Genomic DNA, 27,250 nt, shown 5'->3' on the forward strand with positions numbered 1-27,250 from the left:
GACCATGTTGGAGACCTGGTGTCCCACACAGGTACTGCTCTGTTGGTACCAACCCTGCACCTGGGGCTCTGAGCTCCTCTAAGACTAAAGACACCGAACATGCCTTGGTATCGAGACCGTGTCCATTCTGCCGCAGGAGGACACTATAGTGAAGGAATCTAAGCACTCTACTTCTAAAAGGGCAGTACCCACAACTCCCTTGGTACCTTTCGTATATAAGCTGATCACCAACATATCCTCAGAATGGGGGAGATGCCACGCTTCTCATACTGTCTTTGTTCTTTCCAAGCCATCGTTGTTGGTACTATCTAAGTCTGTCAGACAAGACTTACCAGAGCACTTTGTCCTTGGTACTGACTGTGGAACCTCTCCCTGTACCAGCTCAAACCCACACAGTACCACAGAAATTCAGATACTTCAGAGACTTACTTGTTTCAGATGAGCTGGAGTCTCCCCTGCTAGTGGATTCTGAATGTCTGTCGGTACCGAGAGTGACTTGGTCACCAAGACTGAACCTTTTCCTGGTACAGTTCAATTCTCCATCACACTCTGAAATGGGCTGAGCTTCTCCTTTAGATGAGGAGTTCTCTTATGACTTCCAAATATCAGTACAGGATTCTCCTATTCACCATCCAAGGGACTTTTCTTTTGCCACTTCTGGGGAAAGAGAGGAGCCACTTCTGGGACGAACCCATACCCCTGTGCACTGGTTCAAGCATCATTGGATGGGATGCCTCCCATGTCTTTTAGACACCCTCACTGGCCATGCTGGGATTTTTGGGCTTCATATAGACACAATTTTCACAATCTCCTACTCTTTTTTGCATGGAAACCACAGAAGTAGATATTCTCATCCACCCATGCCCCCTCCATTACCGCAGGTGGTAGAATCCTGTGAAGAGTAGGAGGCCAGAGCAGATAGAGAGAGACTCCACAAACAAATATCTCATCTTCTCTAGATGAGACGGTTATGCTCCCCAACCTTCTGTGCTTGATGATTTCAGACAATTCCAAGAAATAATGAAACATATTGCAGGTTCTTTACAGATCCCATTAGATGTGGTCAGAGAGTCACATCATGAGCTCCTGGATTTTCTGCAATGGACATTCTCTGCTCATGTTGCCTTGCCAATCAACATGGCTCTGTTGAACCCTGCCAAGACCATCTGGCAGACCCCGGCAACAATGCCACCAACTTACAAACGTTCTGATAAAAAGTATTATGTCCCAGCCCAGGACTCTGAATTTTTATTTCCCCATCCTGCTTCTTATTCTCTATTTGTGGAATCAGTGAATGAATGTGGTGGACAGCACCATGTAAGCCTGCACCTTATGAAAAGGATAAAAAATGTCTTGACCTGTTTGGCCATAAAACCTACTTATCTGTGGCAGTTCTGCTTAGGGGATAGCACATTACCAGGCTCTTATGGTGGAATATAACCATATGAATTATTTTAAATTTACCATCTTTATTGAGCGCTTATGAGCAGAATTTTGCTATCAATTTCGGACTGTCATTAACAAGGGCCAATTGTTAGCTAGAACCTCGCTGCAGGTCTCTTTGGATTCAGCTGACATTATGGCTTGTTCCATTTCAACAGCAGTATTCATGTATAGGGCATCCTGGCTCCAGCTGTCTAGATTCCCAAGAGAGCCAAAATATGGTTGAGCATCTCCCCTTTGACAGATTAAAACTTTGGTAAATCCACCAACTAATCCTTGCATACCTTAAAGAATTCTAAAGCCACCTTTAGATCCCTTGAGATTTATGCATCTGGAAGCAAATGAAAGTTTAGCCAGATCCCAAACAGAACAGAGATCCTGTCCTGCTCCATTTTGGGAATTTCAGAGATCCACTGAGTCACCCAGAAAGAAGCCAAAGTTTCAGAGAGAGACCACCCACTTCAACTGCACCCACTACTTACCTAAAGTCATCATCAAAACAAGTTTTGACAGGATTGGATGAAAATCTGGAACAAGCCTACATTATTGAGCAGCAGCTGCACCATTCTTACCCTCTTTCCCTTCTTTGGAGAGCCTCTCTCCTACTTTCAGTCCACATGGGAGCAGATTACATCTGACAAATGGGTGTTGGAGGCTATAACATGGGGTGCTCCATCCATTTTACCTCCCTCTTCCCTACCCACCCCCCTTTTCCATCCCTTTTCAGGGACACCTCTCACAAGCACTTGCTGAAATAGGAAGTCAACTCCCTTCTACACATAGGAGCCAAAGAACCAGTTCGAGTTCAACATGGGGAGAAAATTTTACTCCAAGTATTTTCTGGTCCCAAGAAAGAAGGGGGATGGAGATCGATTCTAGTTCTAAGATTCCTAGACATTTTTGTGAAAACACACAAATTCAGGATGGTGATCATAGCAGCTATAATTCCATCTCTGGACATGGGGGGATTGGCTTTTGGCCCTCGGCCTACAGGACATGTTTTGTCATATCCCGACTCATTCTTCTCACAAGATTCCTTCGATTTCTGGTCAGTCAAGATCACTTCCACTATCGAGTGCTTCTTTTTGGCCTTTCTTTTACCTCAAGGGTATTCTCAGAAGTCTTGGCAGTGGTTGCAGCTCATTTTCGATGAGTGGAGATAATCATTTTTCCATACTTCAACAGTTGGCTGCTCAAGGACTAGTGCTACAACAAGGTTCTCTCTGCCATAAAGACCCCAGTGTCCCTGTTCACTAGGCAAGGTCTTCAGCTCAATATAAAGAAATCCACTTGGAGTTTCAGGCACCTTCCCATGGAGAGGTTTATGACATTAACAAACCTCATCTCAAAAATTCAACTCAGTCCACAGTCATCAACAAAAAATTGTCTACAAGTACTGGCAGCTTGTATCTTTTTTGATGCAACATGCCAGGTAACACCTTTGCTGTTTCCAGGGGTGGCACAGGATGGATTGTACTCCAAACAAAAGCAGCCTGAACAGACTGGTGTCAGTACCTCAGTAAGTACGAGATTCTTTCTATTGGTGGAAGGCCCCAAATAACATCTGTGCAGGTGTTCCTTTCATCCAAACATCGCCATGACAACAGATGTGTCTTTGGTGGATTGGGAGGTGCATTTAGATATGTACACCATTCAGGGCAAATGGTCAGTTACGCATCAATTTCCTGGAGCTGAGAGCTGTCAGAAATGCCTATTTGCATTTCCTTCCATTAACCAAGGACAGATCCATCAAAATCATGACAGACAATGTAGCCTGTATGGTCTACATCAGTAGATTCACCAGGAGGGAGGAGGCGGCAAGATCACATGTCATTTATACCAAAGCAATAAAGCTATGGAAGTGGTGTATAGCCAATCACATTCTCATTTCAGCAGCTTACTTTCCAGGTCCACAAAATGCCATAGTTAACAATCTCAGCAAACTCTTTTCCCGTGATTATGAATGGGCGTTTGACTCTCAGACTCTCAATCACATTTTTCTGACTTGGGGATTTCTAGAAGTGGATCTCTTTGCCACCATAACCAGCAGAAAGTGCAAACAATTTTTCCTGAGAGGATGGTTCAGCCCTTACTTTTGGGGAGATATTTTCCTGCTTCCTTGAACAAGAAGCCTTCTATATGCATTTCATCTCATTCTCCTAATATTGAAGGTGATGAACAAGATCAAGCAGGACAAAGCCAAGATCATATTAATAGTTCCAACGTGGCCTAGACAGGCCTAGTATCCTTACTTGATTTACCTTGCCATTTGTCCAGGAATGAATCTTCTGTCCAATCCCAGCCTTCTCTCTCAAGACACCTGTCAAACTGTCAATCCCAATCTGGGAATTGGGTTTGGTTACTCGATGGTTCATGGGGCTAGAGACTTCCCACTCAGCAGGTGTTATTAAATAGCAATTAATCATCTACGTGCAATTCTTACCTACACAAACAAGAAAGCTTTCACCACTGGGTGACAATAGACATCTTTCATCCATGTGTTCTTCATTCTCAGTGGTCCTTGACTATCTGCTGGAATTAAAAAAGTCAGGATTATGTATAAATTCAGTCAAGGTTCACTTGGTACCTATAACTTTCATTGCCCAGTTGAGGGACTTTCAGTGTTTCCTCATCCCACCATGGCAAGATTCTTGGGTTGAGGAACCTTCTTCTTCACATTTAGAGAATCGCTCCCCCTTGTTCCTCCCCCCCCATATAGGATTTAAACTTTGTGTTCAAGTGTCTTATAAAACCTCCTTTCAAACCAATAGTCACCTGCTCCCTTCTTCACCTGTCCATGAAAATGGCTTTCTTGATGGCCATCACTTCTGCTCGAAGAGTCAGGGAAATGGGAGCTTTAATGGCAGACCAGCCCTTTAAATTGTTTTTCAAGGGAAAAGGTTTCATTACATTTGTATCTTAAATTTCTACCTAAGATGTCTGAATTTCACATCAATCAAGTCATTCATCTCCCAGTTTTATTCCCAAAACCACATCAGACCAGAGAAGATGCTATCTTCCATACCATGTCAAGAGGGTGTTAACCTTTTATTTAGACAGAACTAGATGATTTAGAGACTCTCCAAGACTGTTCATGTCAACTGCTGACAAATCCAAAGGGTTCATGACTTCCATCGAGAGACTCTTCAGGTAGATTTCTGGATGTATTATTTCTTGTTACAAATCTGCCAATATACAGCTTTCTCCTAGTGTATTAGTCCATTCCACAAACTTTCTTTCTACCTTGATGGCTTTCCTGAAAAATGTTCCCATTGTTGAGACCTGCAAGACTGTAACTTGGTCTTCCATACATGCATTTTCCAAGCATTATATGGTGGTTAATTTTTCTCGATCAAATGCTGCCCTTGAGAATGCAATCTTGTCTTCATTGTTGGATTCTGCTACAAGCTCCCTTCTCTTGTTGAAGATACTGCTTGGAAGTCACCTGAAGTGGAGCACCCAAAGGGACACTACTCGAAGAAGGAGAGGAGACTCATCCTGTGCAGCAACTGGAATTTTCTGAGATGTGTCCCTCTACAAGTGCTCCACTACTAGCCCTCCTTCCCCTCTGCTTCAGAGTTTCTTCTGTGGGATTTTTGCAGTAGAGAAGGAACTGAGGGCGGTTTGCTTGCACAGCCATACATATCCTTGGTACAGGGCACAAGGATCTGTAGGGACGCATGCGTGAGCTGAACAGGCACTACTACCAAAAATCTCTGATCAAAATCTCATGGGGTGCAAGCGCATCTGAAGTGGACCACCTATAGGGACTTACATCTCAAAGAACTCCATTTACTGCACAAGGAGAGTAACTTCTCCCTCTGCCATTCACCCTACATCTAGCAATAGACATTGCAGTGGCGGGGTAGTGGCCAAGGAGCCTTGGATCTGCCCTCCCTTTTTGTGTTTGTGTGAGAGGTGGTTCTGTTGTTTAACTCTGTATGTTACATTTTTAATGAGCATGCAAAGGTTGGATACGATGCTTTTTTGGTGTAGTATAAGCCAAAATAAATAGATAGGCCGAGCACTAGACTGGAAATTGGGCATTTGGGTTCTAATTCTTTCTCTTTGGAATACTCTGTAGCCTTGCAAAAGATGCTTCCCCTCTCCTTTGCTTCAGTTTCCCCATCTCTAGCATTGGGATGCTTTCTGATTCCTTTCCCAGGGTGATGGGAAATACTACATACATGCTGAATATTAGTGTGATTGCTTTTTTTTTGCTTGCATTTTAAAAGCTTCTCATATGTTCCCCATTATCATGGTTGCTCCGGAGTAAATTGTGCCTTTAGCAGATTTTTACATGCTCAGCTAATTTCAGTGAGTTGAATAAGAAATCTTCAGTAGCTGTAATTTGTGGCTACTGTTTTATTGCAGAATATATTTTGTGTGCATGAGAGAACCTGTTTTCCCTCCAAAAAATCTCCTCATTCCATATTTAAGTTGCAGGAGTTGAGAGTGAAACCACAGTAAATTATGTAACTTTCTGAAATCTGAGCATTTGGGAGCATTAATTAAAAATAACAAAACTAAGCACAGGCTGTAGCAGCAAAACAACCCCAAACTTGAGCTGACTTCTTGTTTTCTTCCTCTAGATCACTTTGTGGTTTGATATAAGGATGAAATTTAGGTTCTCTTCTATCTTTAAGATATTTGTGTTTTTAATGTTTTTCTCGTAATCTCTCTAATCTTTTTTTCCTAGAGAAATCTGACAGAGTATTTTGTAGCAGTCGATGTCAACAACATGCTGCATCTCTATGCTAGTATGCTATACGAACGCCGCATCCTCATCTGCTGTAGTAAACTGAGCACTGTAAGTAAATTTCAGAATAATCTCTTGACAATTCATTTTTAAAAGTGCCAATCATGCTGGAGATCTTCTGGAGTATCTAGAATTTGAGTAATCAAGATGTAAAATTGTTTGCACGGCGGCAGGAATATTATACCAAGATTGGATTTATTGTATAAATGAACATGACAAAGGGCCAGTCTTCAGAGTTCTTCCCTACTTGAAAAGGCACTGTATGAAGAGAAGAAGCACTTTAGGCATACTGAGAAATAATAACAAATTACTGTAATCATTAATAACTATACAATCATTGTGTACATTGGCATAAACAGACAGCAGCAGGGAATTGACGAACAGAATAGATATATGCTGTCAGGATGTATACAACATTTCTTTGTAAAAAAAGATATGTATGTATACAAATTCTGTATATAAAATAGTTCTGTGTGTGAGAGTGAGTGAGAGAGAGAGAGAGAGAGAGAGAGAACAGAATTTTTTAGCCAGAAATCAGGTATATATGTAAAAACAATAAATGTATGACTGTGCTTGGGCTGTGGAAAATCCCATGACAGAGATGACTTTTCTGAGATTCTGTGGCCTCTCGAATGTTTGAATGAAAAAGTTTTGCTCTTGATACAGATGCTGCATCATAACATTTACACTGTTAGTGAAGCCCTTTTTCATATACTTATTTGAAAGAAAAATAGATAAATGATACTTTCAGACAGAACTTCTGGTGACCTTCTCTTGATAAACCCAGATGGTGAGCTATAACACGTTAGAGAATCACATTTTTCGCAATTTTGTTTGATAATATATAGGCTTAATGCTACTTAGGCTCCATCAAGCATCTGAAAGATGAAAGCTGCTGAGCACTCCAAAGTGCTGTGTCTTCTGAAAATGGCTGCATATCAATACCAAAAAACCCAGCCTGATTTAGTTCAAAGTTTAGCATTATGCATTTGAAGTTTTATCAGTCAATAAGATCATGTTTTTATGTATAAAGGAAAAAGTTAAGTTTTCATTCTGTTTGCTCTGTAAATGGGTATTGATTGTTTTCTGTTAAGAATGATAAACATGATAGAAGGCAACATTTAGTAAACTAATGCTTTAGACTAAATACTTGAAAGGCTCTTTCTAAAGTTAGAGCTCCTATTTACATTTGTATGGTATTATCTGACCTGTTGAAGGTATGAGTTTGATTGTACAAGATTATAACTGCATCATAAACTGTCCGAAAATACTGCTGAAACAATACATACCAAAAACATAAAAAGAATAGCACGTACATGTTGGTGTGGGGAGAGGGAGAGAAGAAACCCACTTTTTATTCCATCTCCAGATAGAAATAATAATCTGTTTTGTTAAGAAAATAAAATAAGAGCAGGAGATTCAATGTAATCATTCTATGGGACATTCTAACAACGTTTTAGTCTTTTGGGACCAAAAGCCATAAAGAACCAATAATACTTTTATATTGCAATGATGGACATTATAGAAAACCATTAGATAGACAGACCTATGCAGTGTATTCTTCAGTGCACTTATATATACACCCACCATTGTGGTTTTACTGTAGGGTCAGAGTGAACAAAGCTACAGATCCAGGTCTAGAATATAAATCAATTTGTGTGAGGCTGGAAGGGTGGAGTAAGGTGATTTATTTGTTTCAGGAAAAAGTGAATTACATATAGTGTTATAAATTTGGAAGGGAGTTGAGGTGGCATCAAGGTAAGATAAGTTTCTTCAAACTATAGAGCCAGCGTGCTTGGTTGGCATGAAGATCCAGCCCTTTGTAAGGTAGGCTGGAAAGAATACTGGTTACAAAAGATACTCCACTTCCTCTCTATTTCTGTTACAACATGCATCTAAACACAAAGAGGCTTTTGCTATATGTGCACGCTCAGACTTATGCATTTTGGGTTAAGTTTATTTTTGTATGAGGAATTAGATCACAAAATGAACAGGTAAAATCCATCTTGTGAATACTCAGTAAAATTCACAGTTCAGCTTTTAGTGTTTTGAGGAGTGAATTATATTGCCCCTTGGAAAAAAAACATGCAAAATGGCAATAACTTTCCACAGGTTCAATGACCAGAACAATTCACATGTAATAGCTAATAGGTTGGATCTCAGCACTCAGTTACCCCCAACATTTATTTAACTTGCCAATATTAAGAGCTCTTCGAATCATAATATGAATTTGAGGAGACATTGTAGCACAAGATATTTCATTCCACTTATAAGGTTTCTGATTACTCTTCTCTGATTTACTTGATATTACATTTAAATGATAAATGTTAAACAAATTAATTGCAAACAGTTCCATTTTTTAAAAACAGGACACTGTCTATACTTTGAGAATTCTCATAGTTTGGTAAGTTTCCAGTTATAAGGTCTTGGCTTCTGCTGAGTACAGTTTGAAATAAAATAATGCAGCTTGTTCCTACTGCTGGATCATGCAGAGCCAAGTATGCAGGCAAGGAATCACTGGCTCTGGCCCAAGACTTCAAACCTGCCTTAAAACCTGTCACTCCAATCTCAGTGCAGTTTATATATATAGTTGTAAGATACAAATGTACAGTAAGGCTAATTCTCCCCCTGAAGAGCCAGATATGCTTTTATCTTGGACAGAGGCAAAGAAATAGGAATAGGAGAAAGATGATCAGGAAGGAAAACAAAAGCCTACTTGTGAAAGAGCTTATTAAGGAAAGCAAAGCGACATATAAGTAAGTAATGCTTCTCAGTTCCAGTACAGCTTGCCCTTGCAGCCCTGCCCCAATAGGTTATGATAAGTATTCACTCTAATAAAGGCAGTATAAATATAGAATATAAAAAAGATAGCCAAAGAGAGCATCCTGGTGGTTCTTGGAGAAATTCACAAATTGGGTCAAGTTTCTTAAAAGTCCCTACATTTGGTTATTTTTCATCAAGGTTAATTTATCCACAACCAAGATATTTCCAGGTTTAAACAACCATTTGTGCAGAGAAGAAACATTGTTCTAGCATAAATAGCAAATTCTGTCCCTCTCTAGGAGTTGAGAGCTTGCTAGTTGTATCCTTAACCATCTCATAAAGGTAAAATGCACTAAGATACATTCTCTGACGAAGTTCCAAGACAGTCTAATGCTTTAAAGATAAGTGAACATGGCACTGCAGAAAAGGACCTGGGGGTTACAGTGGACAAGAAGCTGGATATGAGTAAAAAATGTGCCCTTATTGCCAAGAAGGCTAATGGCATATCGGGCTGCATTAGTAGGAGCATTGCCAGCAGATCAAGGGAAGTGATTATTCCCCTCTATTCGGCACTGGTGAGGCCACATTTGGAGTATTGTGTTCAGTTTTGGGCCCCCCACTACAGAAAGGATGTGAACAAATTGGAGAGAGTCCAGCAGAGGGCAACAAAAATGATTAAGGGGCTGGAGCACATGACTTATGAGGAAAGGCTGAGGGAACTAGGCTTGTTTAGTCTGCAGAAGAGAAGAATGGGGGGGGATAGCAGTTTTTAACTACCTGAAAGGGGTTCCATGGAGGATGGAGCTAGGCTATTCTCAGTGGTAGTAGATGACAGAACTAGGAGCAATGGTCTCAAGTTACAGTGGGGAAGGTATAGGTTGGCTATTAGAAAAAACCTTTTCAGTAGGAGGGTGGTGAAACACTGGAATGCGTAACCTAGGGAGGTGGTGGGATCTCCATTGTTAGAGGTGTTTAAGGTGCAGCTTGACAAAGGCTGGGATGATTTAGTTGGGGTTGGTCCTGCTTTCAGCAGGGCGTTGGACTAGATGACGTCCTGAGATCCCTTCCAACCCTAATCTTCTATGATTCCGTGATTTTCTCAATTTTGCCAAAGCACCTCAATCTTAACCTGCACCTACAATCTGCTGTAGGAGTCTTGCTTCTCCACAGAGCCTGAAATGCCTTTCAATGTATGCTGGTAACTTGAGTTTCAGCCTTGAGTAACTTAGAATGGTTGGGCTTATAAACATTGAAAAGTGATTTGATGTTTCCAGTGTAAATTCCTTTTTTAAGTCTCACACTGCAATCTTAATACAGTAATATGTGCACACATTGAGACATCTAGAGGGAGGCAATAAAACATGTTTGGAAATTGCTCCTATCATAATTTGTCACCAGTCTTTAATTTTTCTAAATAAAAATGACAAAAACCCTTCAGTCAATTCATTTACACGCATAATAACGTTTGAATGTTTAATGTGAAATTTTAAAAATAAGATACCCATGATCAATTAATATCTCTTAAATAGCTGTATTTTTGCATGATCCTTCTGCAGCAGCTGTAGGGAACTGAGGTGTAGTGGAACTGATCTCATTTTAACCTTCTGAAATCCTATATCTTTGACAGTCTGGCATTTCTCAGGTTGCCTTATTATTAACAGCTTGTTTTCTGTATTACAGTCACTAATCAGATAAGGTCTCCAACAAGTAAGCTATTGCTTTAGTAACCATTATCTTGGCAAAATTGAAGGGCACTCTTGGTGTCTACACAAGGTGGTACAATTTGGATTTATGCTAGATAGAAGGTAGGATTACATCTCAGAAATAAGTGACATTTTACCCTTCAATGTCTTTAATGTTGAGCATCATGTTTAGTTAAACTTTTGTTGCTAAGTTATAAAATCTTAAATTGTCATAATAGGAAGTAATCAAATAGCAGTTCCCTCAACCTATTTTTAAATAAAAAGAGTTCTTAAACAATTCTTTCCAGACATCTTTAAATGCTTTAGAGAATAAACATTAAAATCACAGTAGACACAGAACTTTGGGAAATTACATAGAGGTTCTTGCTTAGGAACTTTCCAGTTTCATGCTGCAAGTTGGGAATTGTGTTGTGCATTTGCTTTACTACTAAGATTTTTGACTTACTATGTTAATAAAGTTAACATGGTTTCCAAAGGAGCCTTCTGACCATTGAGGCTGAATAAACTGGGATGTGTGCAAGGTTGCTCTCTATTTTTTAGAACAAATGCCATCTAGTTCATATTAGCTGAGGAAAGATCTTGTTTATTTCCTCTTACGAGTTTTTCATGCTGTTGTGGAGTTGGTGGGAAGGTTCCATTTGGGGCAGAACAAGACGTAATAAAATGACTAGTTAAAAGAAGGTTTCCGAGTATAAAATCCCACTGGCCTGAGTCACCCAGGAAATGACCATGGAAGATGAACACACCTGCATGATCATGCCACTTTGGTTATATGGTGATATACTGTGCAAAGAGCTGCTACTTTTCATGCTGACCTTCCATTTTCTGCTGTATTTTGGTAAACTTTATTTACCAAAGAAAGAAATTGGTATTTTCTTTATTTGCATTGGTAAACCATATAAAAGAGTATGATTGTGGTGGATGAAATTAATTCTACTTCGAGTGACTGCTCATATCCATTCCAACATAGGTGAGTGCGCGTCCCGTGCACTGGTTCCCGGAACTCTTTTGCCCTTAGCAAGCCCGGTAGGGCTGGCTCAGACGCCCCGTGGAGTGCCGCCCTCAGTTTCTTCTTTCCGCCTGTTGACGGTTGCTGGAACGTCTGCCTCTTGCTAACAGCAAGTAGCTTCCCCGTTCTTCATTGTTCATTGTTGATTAGTAGATAGTTGTTTAGGATAGCAGTTTAGTTTGAATAGTTAAGTGTTAGTGTTAGACAATAGATAGATAGCCCTCAGGAGCTTAAGGTTGGGCCATGCCTGGCTCAACCGGTTTCAAAGCCTGTGCCGCTTGCGGCAAGGCTTTTCCAGTGAGCGACCTTCACGACTGCTGCCTCTGTTGTCCCGGGGAGCAGCACCGCAAAGATAAGTGTAAAATTTGCAAGGCCTTCAAGCTGCGGACTCAGAAGGAGAGAGATGCCCGCTTGAAGGCCATACTGATGGAGTCCGCGCTCCGCCTGGACTCCGAATCAGTGCAATCCTCCACGGCACCGAGTGTCAATTCGGTGCGGAGCGCTCCACCAGCACCGGAATCATCTCGTCAGCAACCTTCGGTGCCGAGAAAGAAAAAGCGGCAGGAAGCCGCCCACAAGGACTCCCCCATGCTGCCTGTCGGGCCGGGGGCCAGTCAGGAGATGCCCCAGCCAAGTGCCATGTAGAGTACTCCGGCACCGACATCTCCCCCAGGGAACCTCCCCAGACTCCTGGGGGTGGGGAATGCCCCTGCAAAGGCCATCGACACCGGAGGCGTTCTTCGCGGCAAGCGCCCTAATGGGCATGCCCACGTCTCCTTCCCCCCCCCCCTTGGCTGAGGGCGCAGGGACCGGTGTCTTGGCCATAGCCCGTTGAGGATCCCGATACCGAAAGACTCGGCACCGACGGCACTTCGGCATTGCGCCACCGGTCGAGATCCTCGGAGTCGGAGCCGGGGCGGAGACATCATGGCTGGCACTACTTCCGATCTCATAGGGGCAAGTGCCATCGCAAGACCTCGGCGCCCAGGCAGAGATCTTATTCCAGTTCCTCCAGCCGCTCGCGCCCCCTACCCCCCGCCAGCACCGCAGGCATCGACACTGATGATCCTCCTCATCATCTCGGAGCAGGTCATCGACGAGGGCTGGCCGGGGCCACAAGTATCATCGTCACCGCTCCAGTGGCTCGGGGTCCTGTGCCCATCTGGACACTTCCCAGTCGGCACCGTTGCCGGCACCGGCGTGGCCTCAAGGACCATGGTAGAGGCCCTACTGGGGGACCTGGGGGACCCAGATGAGCCAGGGTATAGTTTCAGTCCAGTCCTTGGTGGCCCAACCAGCACCCCCGCCTCCGAGCCAGCCAGACAAGGGCCATTCCTCAGAGGAGGAATCGGACCCTCAGGAGGGTCCCTCCACGGGTCCCCTCCCACAGTCCTCCTCGTCCTTCCCTGACTATGCTGCCGCCAGGGACCATAGGGCACCCCTGCCTGACTTTAAGGCACACCAGGAACTGCTTAAGAGGGTGGCAAGCAACTTGAACTTGGATCTCAAGGAGCTCTCTGAGGAGGAGGACCCCCTCTTTGGTGTGTCAGGGTCAGCAGGGCCATCTAGAGTCACCCTGCTGGTGCACAATAGGGCTTTGAAGCTGGCCAGGGCCCTCTGGCAAACCCCTGCCTCGGTTTCCCCTACATCCAAGGGCGCCAAGAGGAAATATTATGTTCCCGTGGAGGGGTTTGAATTCCTATACAACCACCCTGCTCTGGGAACTCTCGTGGTTGATGCCGTCAACCAACGAGACAGGCAGGGGGCCCAGGGCAATACCCCCAAAAATAAAGATAATAAAATACTAGACCTTTTCGGCCGCAAGGTCTACTCCATGGGTGCCCTGCAGATGAGGATCGCCAACCACCAGGCGCTCCTCGGTGTTACAACGTGAACCTCTGGTCCTCCTTGCAGAGGTTCGCGCAGGGATTCCCACAGGACCAAGCAGCGGACTTCACCGCGGTCATAGAGGAAGGTACTGCAGTGGCAGAGGCAGCCTTACAAATGGCCAGCAATGCAGCGGACGCCGCTAGCAGAGTCATGGCTCGGGCATTGTGATGCGGCAGTGTTCCTGGCTGCCGTCATTGGGACTGTCTCAAGAGGTCCAGCAGTCCATCCAGGACCTGCCTTTCGATGGTGCTGGCCTCTTCTCTGAAAAAAACGATGATAAACTGCACGCCCTGAAAGACTCCAGGGCTACACTGAAATCGTTAGGGCTTTACACTCCTCAGGCCTCGAGGCATCAGTCTCGGCCGCAAGCCCAATGCCAGCCCCAGCCTGCCCCTAGGCCGCCACCCAGACCCACTCAACCCAGGAGGAGTCGAGACAGACATAGACCGCCTAACCGGCGCGACCGCCAGCGGTCCTCGGCGGACCCCCAACAAGGCCCAGCCAAGGGGCATAATAACAAGCGGCAATTTTGATGGTGCGCCCGAAGGTGGCACTTTCCCCATCCCACTGGATCTGACCGTACCGTTTACCCACAGACTCAGGCCATACTACACCAAGTGGCAAAACATCACCTCAGACTGTTGGGTCCTCAGTGTAGTCCGCAGGGACTACGCCCTCTAACTCACGGCCTTCCCCCCGGACTCTCCCCCTAAACCGTCCCTCTTCGGGCACCCCTCTCATGAGCAACTCCTCATACAGGAGGTGAACACTCTCCTCCTCCTTGGAGCTGTGGAAGAGGTTCCTCCACAGGAAAGGGGAAAGAGGTTCTACTCACGATATTTCCTCATTCCCAAGGAAAAAGGGGGCCTGAGGCCCATATGAGACCTACGTAGTCTAAACAAATTCATCAGGTGCCTCAGGTTCCGTATGATTTCCCTAGCCTCCATCATTCCCACTCTAGATCCAGGGGACTGGTACGCTGCCCTCGACTTAAGGGATGCTTATTTTCATATTACTATCCTTCCCGATCACAGACGGTTCCTTCCTGCCTAAGGTGGTGTCCCAGTTTCATTATAACCAGGATATCTTCCTCCCCGTGTTCTTTCCCAACCGCACGGTGCATCAGGACCTGTTACGAGCGGGTGAAGGTGCCACTTCCAGGAGCTGTGTCAGTGCACTCAACCAGAGCCTAGGCCTCGGCAGCGGCCTTCCTGGAGAGAGTGCCCCTGTAGGACATCTGTAAGGCAGCAACCTGGTTGTCAGTCCACACCTTCACGTCCCACTATGCCATTGTGCAGCAGGCGAGAGAGGACGCGGGCTTTGGCAGGACCATGCTCATGAGAGTAGTTCACCGCTGACTCCTACCCATCTCCGAAGTATGGCTATTTAATCACCTATATTGGAATGGATATGAGCAATTACTCAAAGTAGAAAACAGGGTTACTTACCAGTAACTGTTGTTCTTCGAGATGTGTTGCTCATGTCCATTCCACACCCACCCTCCGTCCCTGCTGTCGGAGTCGGCAGAAAGAAGGGACTGAGGGCCCACAGGGCCAGTGGCGCCTGATATACCGCGGCATAAGCGCGGCACTCCAGGGGGCGCCTGAGCCAACCCTATGGGGCTTGCTAAGGGCAAAATAGTTCCGGGAACCAGTCATCTATATTGGAATGAATATGAGCAACACATCTCGAAGAACAAGTTACTGGTAAGTAACCCTATTTTATGAACTCCTCCAGGAAGTTGCAGCATGTTCTGAAGGTTTAGTATTACTTGTGTCTAATGGTTCCAAAGTACCTTACGTTATGTGACCTCTCATATCAGACTTTTGAGGTAGCTTCCACAAGAGGGTTATCATGTGTGGTAAACTGAAGAAGAGGGGTTGTTGAGCCCAAGGCCACACAGTGAGTGAGTGCTGGGAATAAAACCTAGCATTTGTGGTTCTGAACCTTCTGCTTTAATCATTGGACCCACCCTACTTACTGCTTTCTTGTCATATGTGGCCATAAACTAAAGTGCCTGCAAGTAGGCTCCACATTCTGAGGAAGAAAGAATGCCCAACATGGACCAGGCTTGTGCCTCCATACACGTGCCTATCCATGATAATTTTGAAAAGCTTTTTATCCTCTGGAACTCTGGCTCCAACCCAGTTTGCATTTTCAACTTGAAAGTATGAAACTTTCACTATAAGGATTTTAACCCTAAAGCTTTTATTTTAAATACAATTTTTGGGTGTGATGGTTAAGTACCAGTAAGTATGTAACTGTACTAGAGAGCACAGACCCAGAGGAATGCCGCTATGGTGATCATTAACATAGCAGAGACAACATTAACAGCAGTGTTGAGGGAAAAACAAGCACAGTGGTGGTGGGAGGGGAGGGTTATGCGTGCACTGACAAACCCCATCACAAAGAGTTAGGGAAGGTTTGTTAACTAAAGTGACAGTAAAATGGAAATTGTTAGGCAGCTCCAGACCTTTTAGTCAGATATATGTAAACTTTCTTTCTCCCTCTTTCAATTCAGAGGATTCCTCAGTCTCTCCAGTGTCTTCGGGCATAAAGCGGAATTAAATATAAATCCGCTATCTTTATTCTGGTGGTGTATAAGGTGCTAGGATAACCATGTTAAGAATGTCACGTGTAGTTTTGGGGTGGACATATCATATCTATGGTATGTCATGGATTGCAGCCAAAATAAGTCACGGTTTTTAGAGTAATGGTCTCTCATGGCTCGAGAAGGAAAGTGCAAGATCCATCACTCACATTATATTCCCAGCTTTGATGCTTGTTTGTTACCTGACCAAGGGCAAGTTCTACAATATATCTGTGCCTAAGTTTTCCCAGTTATATTTTCAAAGTATTTATCAATAGACAAATCTTCTTTGTTGATTAGAAACCAAACACTCTGGCTTAATGCCTTATTTAGACCACGTTGTTAAAACAGCTCCCTGAGTAAAGATGCAGGACATGCTCAGTCTGTGTTGTATCTGTGAAATAGTTATCCCTTTCTCTTTCATGCTGTTGTTATGGAATGATCATATCTATATCTGCTGGAAAACAGACCTATTGGGTTTTTCCTCTTGTTGTATAGCTGTTGGGCTTTTCCAGCTTTACTGAATGGTAAGAGTTTTGTTCCTCGTTGTTGTGGGACTTTTGATATACTTCTAAATTCATGTAATGGTGCCTAAATGCTAGAGTAAATAAATTGTGTATAATTAACATAGTGGTATAAGCTCTGCATGGTAGTGTAATCTCTCTCCTGAATATTTCCTTGTTCTCTTGTATATGGGCGACATAGGTTAGTCAGTTTTGTCCTGGTGACAATGCTTCCGTTCTAAATTGATGTCTGTGGCTATGATGTGTTAAAATAATTCTGTCTACCATCAGTTGTTATGCAACATTCTCTCCCAATATCATTTAGGGTTTTACATTTAGCACTTCACTAGGGCAAGTATCATTTGGATTGTGTCTGGCTTTTTTTTTTAACCTGAATCAAAGGACATTTACAGAAATTATGTGGTGGGACTTTAATGCCTGGCATGACTTTGTAGTATATTACACATCCTTTTTCAAGGTCTATTCTCTATATTCCCATTTTTAGGGCACATGCATTCTCACACCCATGCAATGGAGCTTTTCAGCTTTGGGAACCTTCTGTGATAACAGAGCCCATTGGGCCGCACAAGTGCTCCATTGTGGTACTGAATGGTCACAGCTGATAGAAGGATAAGCTGTGCATATCTCCACATGCCTCCATTCCTTCCTTGCTCTGGCTACAGGTCATGTGGGGATGTTTCCTCCAGGTTCAGAATGTTGATCGGCTTTTTTTTTTTTAAAACAAGTTTCTCCTATCTTCTAGTAATTGTTTTTAGCTGCTAGTTATACCAATATTTAGATCATTTTAAGTAGTTTTTAAAAGCTTTTTCTTGGTTTATGTACCACTGCACAGCTAGCGTCCTTTTTCACAAGATGTAGCATAAAGTGCTGAATTATGTGGTGCTGTAATTTAACTAGCTGATGTAGTTTTGTTTATTATCCTAGGATATTCAAAAGCTTGAGGGCAAAATCTCATTAAATAGGATTGATAATTGCTTTCTGATGAATATTCATCATGTCTAATTACTATAGGCAAATTTTACACATACTGACTTCCTTATTTTCTCACTAAGTCTATGTCTGCCCTTTACACCTCTGGTGGCGACACATGGTGTAAGTGTAGCTGCATGTTGCAGTGAAAAGCACACCATGTCCACACTGTGGTGTATAGCTACACATCAGTGAAAGTTTCTGGCAGAGGGGAAGCAGCTGGGAAAGGCTTCAGCAGCTCCCTGCTACCTGACCTTTCACTGTGATGGTTGGAAGCCGCAGGGAGAGGCCAAGCCTTTCCTTACCACCTTTCCCCTAGTAGAGTCTTCCCCCATTGCTAGAGTCTTTCCTTGTGGCAGGAAGAGCTCCAGGAATGGGAGCTGGCAAATCCTTTTCCTATTGCCTCCCCCTGCCAGAGCTTTTCCTCACTGCTGGAGTCTTTTCCTGTGGCAGTGAAAGGCTCCACAGGTGTGAAGCATCGGGACACTACACTGCTAAAAATAGCAGAATAGACAGGGAGAGGCAAATAGAGAGCGTGTAGGGTACTCGAGCTCATATCCAAACCTTTCAGGTGTCTTTACTTGCCTAAGCCAGGCCTCACCAGCTACACTGCTACTTTTACTTATGCTTGGGGGGGGGCTACACAAGTCTGTACGCTACACATTGCTTAAAGCAGTGGGTCTCAACCTTTCCACTGTACCCTTTTCAGGAGTCTGATTTCTTTTGCATACCCCCAAGTTTTCACTTCACGTAAAAACTACTTGCTTACAAAATCAGACATAAAATACAAAAGTGTCACAGCACACTATTACTGAAAAATTGCTTACTTTCTTGTTTTTGCCATACAATTATAAAATAAATCAACTGGAATATAAATATTGTACTTACATTTCAATGTATAGTACATAGCACAGTATAAACAAGTCACTGTCTGTATAAAATGTTAGTTTCTACTGACTTTGCTAGTGCTTTTTATGTAGTCTGTTGTAAAACTAGGCAAATATCTAAAAGAGTTGATGTACCCCCTGGAAGACCTTGGCCTATCCCCAGGGGTTCTCCTAATTGAGAACCACTGGCCTAAAGAAGCGTGTAGAGTAGACACACCCAGAATGTGATTTTTGAGAGGATCGTTTTCTTTCACTGAATTTTAATATTTACAGTACCTCTTTCTTGTATATAGATGCTTTAAAGGAGGGCTCGACAAACCCCGGGCGCCAGGTCGCCATGGCACCTAGGAATTTAATTCTGGTGCCTAGTATTTCTCCCAGTGAAAGACTGGGTCCCGAGGGGGAGCAGCTGCCACGCTGCCAGGGCGCCACTGTGTCCATGTGGCGGCGGGGACGGGAGGAGGGAGTTCTGCGGCAGCTGCACTCCAGCCAGGGTGCCCTGCCGCTGGGCCCACATTGTGGGAGAGGGGCGGGACCGAGGGGAGCGTGCCAGCTGCTGCACTCCAGCCAGGGTGCCCTGCCGCTGGGCCCACGTCGTGGGACAGGGGTGGGATTGGGAGGGGAAAGCAGCTGCTGTGCTCCAGTCAGGGCGCCTCACCACTGGGCCCACGTTGTCTGGCTACTTAATTTTTGGGCTGGCTCTGAGCTATGAAGCCCTGCTTTAAAGGTGATGGAAATTCAGATGTGCACATCTTTCATTACTAGCTTTTAAAACAATGTTAAAAAATTATGTATACTTTGCGTGCATACAGTATCTAATAGAAATAAAGTCTCTCTAGCTTGCATTTCTGTAATAGTTTGTGAAAATGTTTCTAGAATAGCTTTGAAATCAGTACAAAAATAAATGATAAAATATAAAACATTTACCTAAAACAATGGAGAAAAATTACTCTTGAAGATTGCTTATTCCGTTTTCTTTACTTTTTTATTTATTCCCTCCTCTTTACTTTGCTTTGTACTCAGATAACTAGAATAACCTTTGTAAACCAATTCAACAATTTTTAGTGTTTGCAGATAAAACGTTGCCTTCAGTCTAAATTGTGTGAAAACGGATAAATGTAACTGGATTCTTCCAGGCTATGTGGAAATGTGGCTATGTAAGTCATACATCAGTAGTCGATGATATGATGTGACATTTCAAGAGCTCAACTTTGTAAGTGACAAGTGACTTCACTGTCCTCACATTCCACTTCGTAATGCATTAAATGTTACAGGGAAGTATTAATGGTATACATTAGTCTGAAGATAAGATCTGTGTCATTTTCATTATTTGAACAGGATTTTGACATCAGCCAATTTAAGCTAAATGCTGATGATACAGCTCTGCTTTTACGAACCCAACCTGTCATGCGTGTAGAAGTAATTCAAAGAGAATTACAAATAAATCAACGATGAGCTTTTGTTTTTTAAATTGATTAACTTTCCACTACCAGGAAAATTAGTATTTATAGATACTTAGAAATGCAGACACAATAAGAAACATATTCTCAACTCATTGCATGGTGTATTAGCTGCTTGATCTCTATTAGTGTTGGTGGGAGCTACACTGCTAAGAGTATGCCCCTAAATGTGGCTTTTTTAACAGATTTATCTCAGTGTTCAGGGACAGAAAATAAACCTTGATAGAACCATTGGAAAACCAATGTTAGTTTGCAAATTGTAAATGGGGATGGGTGAATAGATCCAGAAAAAGTAACCCAACCCTTTGGTCAAAACTTGAATCAAACCCAAATATTTTACTGCTCTTGATTTTTTACAAAAAAGTTTGATGTGAGACGGTGAAGGGATAATTGCATTTCCTGATTTGCATCCAGAAGTGGAAATAGACTGGAAAATGCTATTCTTGCTGCATTATCTAAAACAGTCCAGGAAGTACTAAAAATCTATAAACTAGCTGTATCTGTATTTATAGTATCTGGATACCAGTCTTGCTTGAAAGTCTGTTTTCTATTTCTAATCCAGTTTCCATATCCAAGAGCTTTGGTCAAGCATCTGGACCAAACCTCCAAATCTTTAGAGTTTCCTCCATTTGCTAATTAAAATTTTTTTCCTTGTGTTTCCAAAGGAGAACTGTATTTTACCATAAAGTGAACCTACCAGTCTTTGCAGAGCAGCACAAGAGACATGAATGCAGATGCATATACTTTAAGAACTGGTCACTGTGCCCAGGGGGTGATACAGATCAAAATATAATAATAATTTAAAAACCACTTTTGGCTGTGAAATGCTGTAATAGATTGTGAACTCTTGAGAACAGGGAGTGTCTTATTGTATTTTTTTACTAGTGCACTGTACATTTCAGCACTATATATAAATTCTTAATATTAGAATAGTGCTTTCCCCTGAATGTCTTGTTTTGAGTGGTGCATGAGGAACAGAACAGCTAAACTGATAAAACGTGGTCAAGATGGAGAACAGGCATACAGAGATGAGCACAAGGACAGACAAACTCATGTTACTGAAGAAAATTTTTAAGAATTAGAACTGAACCAATGCAGTGAATGTTTACTGTGGATTCCACTTTTCCTTTCTTAATAATACCATGCACCCTTCACAAAGAGCCTGGTATCTACTTAAATAAATTAACAAGAAAGATGGGTTCTGAGATTACAACAAACTGGTTACACTGGAAAATATATGATAAAATCTCCAAACTGGAGTTGCTCATGGCACAGTAACATAAAAGTCATAAAGGATTCTTGCAGCTAGGGCTTTGACTCATTGCTTTTCCTGTATACATGTGTTCCTCTGTTAATAAAGTCAAGTTACTGACTTCCGAAAGCTCACAAATACCACAGTAACAGGTGACCTTATAAAAATTAGATAGAAAAGCAAAAGCATCAGTCTTCATGGGGCGCAGCCTAATAAAGACAGTGTTAAAAACTGTCTTCTCATTTCATCCTAGGAACCAGCTCTGCCATGAGATGTAAAGAAGACTGTAATGCAGCAAAGCAGGGTCAAAATATAAAATTGAAAGGAATATAGAGGGCTAAACATAGAATCAGAGGTCAGAGACCACTAAGTGATATCATAAACTTTGCTAAAACTTACATTATCACCCTTCTTTGATACACCAAATACTTTTGGACCCTTGGATTTTTGCCCTGATTACATCTCAGAGAATCAGTTGATTTTTGTATGATTGTCATATTTTAAGATTAACTCCTCCCATTGTCTCATTTATAGAAGACAAGAAAATCCCTCCATCCCCTTTTCCAGGGTTTTGCATACCATTAGAATTTGCTTCTTAGATATTTTCTTGTCTTAGTTATCAAAAATATTGTAGAAAACGGTGTGTTTCCCTCCTTCAGCCTAGTTGCTGTAACCCATAAGAACGGCCATACTGGGTTAGACCAATGGTCCATCTAGCCCAGTATCCTGTCTTCTGACAGTGGCCGGAGCCAGGTGCTTCAGAGGGAGTGAACAGAACAGGGCAATTTATCAAGTGATCCATCCCCTGTTATCCAGTCCCAGCTTCTAGCATTCAGAGGTTTATGGACCCCCTTTTTGATGATGTTCTGGTCAGCATTAAGTCTCTGAATCCCAATGCAAATTTATTAGGAAATGGAGAGCATGAGACACTAATAATCATGACAGATGGATATTTAATGGCATAAAACAGGCAATGATTCATATTCCATGAGCTCTGCAAATACTTCTCACAGGGCAGCAATACTGAGTTCTTAACTATGGTAGGTTACTTATCTGTTGTTTTAAACATAGTAATATTAAATTTTTTAACATCTCTAGCTGCAGTGTCTATCTTAAGGGTCTGGTTTCCAACATAGCAGTATATATCTCAGTCATAAAAGTCCACTGTGGGCTTATACTTGGCATACAAAGTCTCAGCCTGGGAGTGATTTTAAAAAAATGGAAAAAAATCCATCTGGTTTTTGAGTTGTAAGTTGTAAAATCTATTTTTATTCACTTTTGTGGTCACTTTTTTGTCATTAAAAAACTACTCGTTCTCGCAGTTCATGCCTCACTATGGTTCCGTGTGGTTGTATCATGGTGCCCAGACCCTTGGCTCCCCTCCAGAGAGCCTCAGTGTTTCCTTTTACATCCTCACAGCTTATCCAGTTCAATTTTGTCCCTGGATTTCAGTAGGTTTTAGTCCATGGGCTAAAAATAAGACACGTGTTTAAAATATAGTCCCTGTCTTCATTCTTATGCCCAATCAGCCACATGTTCACTCCAAAAACAGGTTTTGTTGTTCACATACTAACAGTTATCTATATGTTAAAACAAGCCAACAAAAACTGCATTGAAAATACATTAAAGGCTGTGGCATGAACAACAGATACTAGATTCACAATTGAGACTTATTCCCCCAACACGGAATCCTCATGGAGCAGCCTCTTGTGCATTGTTATGTTGCAGGATACACCTTAGTTTAAGAACTGAAATTAGAGACGAAGACCTATTAGCTCACCTAGACCATTTCCTCTGCCACTCACTGGTTCCTTGTAGTACAATATATACTTCAGTGGTCTGTCCAGTTGCAAATGACTCAACTGATGGGGCTTCCACCACTGTCTTCTGGAGATTACCTTCCAATCTAATAGGTCCCACAGTTAAGACATACTTCCTAATGTTCATTCTAACTTTTCCTTTATTTTATTTCATCTCATTATGTCTGCCTATATTTTCTTGGAGATTACACCTTTTAGATACACAGAGAGTGTTGTCTTCTTTTGTCATTTACTCTGTAGACTTTTCTCAGATGCCCATTCCTCCCTTCCTTTAAACCTTTTTATGCATTTCTTTTAATTCCATTTAAATTGTTTCTTGTACTCCAAGCTGAGCATTATTCTGGGTGTGTGCACACAAGGGACGTGACATCATCCTGGGCCATGATACCTCTTTGTGTGCTGCTCCCAAATGAGAAGATACTCTCTTTAATTGCAAACTCTTATCTAGATTGTTTGGTGTCCACTTGCTTTCTCTGTGTAACAGTTTTTTCCAAGTATCTGTCTCCATTTGCATTGCTTTAGCTGAGTTTTGAATTGTTTCCCCAGATGCATTATCTTTATTTTCCAGGATAAATCCTTTTATTCACTGCCTGTTATGCAGCCCGATACTGTCTAATTGATACCTCATACTCTGCTATCTATCTGTATCCATCTGTTGTCTCTTCTCTTATTCATAGATTGTAAGCTCTTTGGAGCCAGGGACTTTTTGTTTTGTGTGTGTATTGCGTTTAACACAGTGGGGTCCTTGTCCATGATTAGGACTCCTAGGTGCTTTGGTAATACAATTAATAATTCCTGCTCGTGCAGTGTTTTGATCTTTTCTACTTCTTTAGGTTTTAGGTATCTGTCCATATAAAGGTTCACAAGAGCTCCCATTTTAAACCCTTCAATAAATGTCATCTTCTCTTCCAGGTTATTAATGAAGATTTTAAATAAGGTTGGGACCCAGTCAACTCCTCCAGGACCTATTAGGCACCTCCCCACAGCTTGATTGCCATTTATATTTAGTTCTCAGTTTCTGTCAATGTCCAAGCCAATTTGAATGAACTTTTAAATAAAAATTGTGAGAGTCAGTAGATGAAATGCTGAAGTCCAGGAACATAGTCTCTTTCTTTTACCCACTTATTCAGTAATTCTAGCCAAAATGATCAAATTTGCTTGGCGTGTATTGTTTTAGAGAAACCCATGCTGTTTGCGTTCATGGTTCCCAAGTTGCTACTGTACTATTGAAGTTAACAGATTTTTATTTCTTCCTTAATATTTGTGCCATTGTTTAGTTACAGCTCTGATTTACTTACTAGGGGGTAATTTCCAGTATCAGGCTTTTTCTGCCATTTTTGCATTATTTCTTCCCTCTTCCTTCCACTGGCACCTCCCCCGATTTTGTTTCTCTGCTTCTGTTGTTTTGGGGAAGACTTGAAATGCTTTCTTCAGGTTGTGTGTTGGGTGAAATATACTCTCAGATATTAACAAAATTAAGCTAAATAAGTCATGAACCAGTATTACTCCACCCATCAGTAGCATTTGTTACCAGTGCAATGTATGCCCTGTAGTCAAGCCTTCAGAGACAAAAACAATTGCTACTTCTAACCAATTATTTTATTTTATTATTTATATATTTATTTGGCCAGCCATTTCTTTTAAGCTTAGCTTTTATCTTATTTATGATCTTGTTTTGATTTATATCTTTCAGTTAACTGCCTGCATTCATGGGTCTGCAGCTATGCTCTACCCAATGTTCTGGCAACATGTTTACATTCCTGTTCTGCCCCCGCGTCTATTGGACTACTGCTGGTAAGGCTGTAGATCACTTAGATACACAACAGTTTTATGAATCTCTGCATTTTAAGGTTTAAGTGCTTTTATAGTGTGACTTTGTCTAAACATATATATGTGTATATTAAATAAGTAGTTGATTCAGTAAGTCAAATACATTGTTTTCATAGCATAAAATAATAGCACCAATCTTATAAATTACTCTAACATAATATATTACTATAGAATGTTACTATATATTAATTTCAGACCTTCAAGATGTACTGTTACAGCATAGATTTTGTTTGTTACATTTTAAATCAAGAAGAACCCAATAGTAAAGGATACAGGCAGAAAAAGATTACTCTTATTTTCCCTTTTGTCAGGTTATTTGTTTTATTTTGTTTAATTTTTTGGTGCTTTACTGGTAGGATTTTTTATTTTTCAGTGTGAGTTTACAAATTCATATTCCAATGTAATTGTACATTATTTGGGAGAAGGTGTAAACCTTTTCTGTCTGCCCTGTTCCATTAGCATGGAGCTATAGCTTCTACAGAAGGGAAAGAGAGTGGGAATTCTTTGACACTGGATGCTCCCATATCTGAATTCAGTAAGCTTTCCTGTAACTTCCAAGATGCTCTTTGCTGCTCTCACCAATTTCCCGTCAAGCTAGAAAGTTTGAGCTTGGAATCGTTTTCATTTTTCTTCATTATTCAGTCTGTCAACCAAAACTTTTACTTGGGTCAAATTAAGAATACATTCATTTACAGTGACAACCCACTCAAGATGCCTGACAAGCAGCTGCATGCTGTATATCCATACAAAAAAACATTTCAAGCACTGTTCTAGATTTTTAGATGGGCCGTTAGTATGTTCTTGCAGGAAAAACTCCATTAAATCTTCAATCCAGTTACTTTTCTTATCATTTGACAAAGCAAACATGCAGGTTTCTACACAAAAGATCATTGCCCTCTGTGAAAATGTGGCAGTAAATAATATTTTTAAGATGGTCCAGCATGTGCGTATTAGAGGTGGAGTATAACTATCAAATCTATTCTTCATTGGAACATCATTGTACATGCTAGTTGACCTCTTAGGATATCCCTATGTGACAAAAAACAAACAAACAACAACCCCAAAGCTCTCAGCAGCCAGTATCAGAGTCTGGGACTATAGACTGGGGCTCATGCTGTGGCACTAAAAATAACCATGTAAACATTCCAGCTTGGGCTGGAGCTCTGGCTCTGAAGCTTGGGGAAGGGAGTGTGTTTTAGAGCCCAAGCTCCAGCCCATGCTGGGGTATCTACATGGCTATATTTTAGCACCATAGCCTGAGCCCCAGCCTGTAGATCTGAGCTCTACAACTTGCGTCACAGGATTATTTTTGCCATGTAGACAAATGTTTAGTGGCAGCCTCAGGATTTGTGAAGGAAGCTATTTATTCTTTCACCAAAAAGATCATGGTTTCAGAAATGTTGCTGTCAACCCCTTGCAGTTGAATGGATGTGGCTGTTTTTTTTTAAAGCACTGGTTCAGCTGCCCCTGTTGCAGACACAACATCTACTGTCAGGATCAGGTACAGTCCCTAGTGCAGACCAGGTTTATGAGAGCACTTCGCAACTGCTGAGAAATACAAGAGATGTCTAATATGTAAGGGTTTCTTCATTGTTAAGTAATGCTGAGTGAAAAAGCACAGAGCCAGATAGCTACACTTCTCATGGTAGTTAGTCTCACAGTATTTATAGTCTTCTTATGACTTCTTATTTTGTTCGCAATTTCCCTTTTATTTTGTATCCCACACCAATAAACCTTGTTTTAACTTGAAAAGTGAGCTTGGATATGGTGACCATTATGTTGGGGTTACCTACTCCTGGATGACTTGGTGGAAATCTGAATACTGAGCATGAGGCAGGAGTTCAGTTAACAGTCTAAGTCAGCAAGGGCAAAGGGGTAGTGATATTCTTCCCAAATGCAGTCAGAAGGATAGCTGAAGTAACTGAGGGCACAGAGAGAGCTGAACAGCGTAAGGAGTTCAAGCTCTTTAGGGCAGGAGATGTCTTCCTTTATGTCAGTACAGCATCTAGCACGCTGTGGGCAATAAATAAATAATTACAAAAACTATGTTAAAAGTACATTGTTAAGGTTGCAAAATCAACACTCAAAAATTAGGAAATGCCAGAATTGTGCAATCTTAATTTGGCCCTCTTGTACGTATGCATTATGATACAGTCTTTGAATACATGATCACATATTATGCCACATTTTAAGGAAAGCTTCTGCAATTTGGCTTTTTTTTTTAACTGGCAACACATGTAAAATTTGTCTGTTAAATTCATGCTGCTGCTAATCTCTCTGCTTTTCCATTCCTACTTAGCTTTGCAATGCTCCATGTTAATTTTACACCAGGGAGTGAAGTGAAACTGACA

General features: G+C 41.8%; 1 protein-coding gene across 5 annotated transcripts in view; it reads left to right on the top strand.

The window, feature by feature from the left end:
- The window catches only part of DENND1A (DENN domain containing 1A), a 339,130-nt gene that overhangs the window by 167,720 nt on the left and 144,160 nt on the right, over positions 1-27,250 (top strand). For 4 of the 5 annotated variants that reach the window (XM_067541721.1, XM_067541722.1, XM_067541718.1 and 1 more), the window contains 2 exons: positions 6,143-6,253; positions 24,763-24,863. In XM_067541721.1, the coding sequence (XP_067397822.1) occupies positions 6,143-6,253; positions 24,763-24,863 (212 nt within the window). The remainder of the gene's footprint in view (positions 1-6,142; positions 6,254-24,762; positions 24,864-27,250) is intronic. The other variant, XM_067541719.1, reaches the window with a different exon arrangement.

This window comes from Emydura macquarii, unplaced genomic scaffold (assembly GCF_026122565.2).
Source record: "Emydura macquarii macquarii isolate MOO-44397 ecotype Brisbane River unplaced genomic scaffold, CSIRO-AGI_Emac_v2 contig_691, whole genome shotgun sequence".
Taxonomy (NCBI): domain Eukaryota; kingdom Metazoa; phylum Chordata; order Testudines; family Chelidae; genus Emydura; species Emydura macquarii.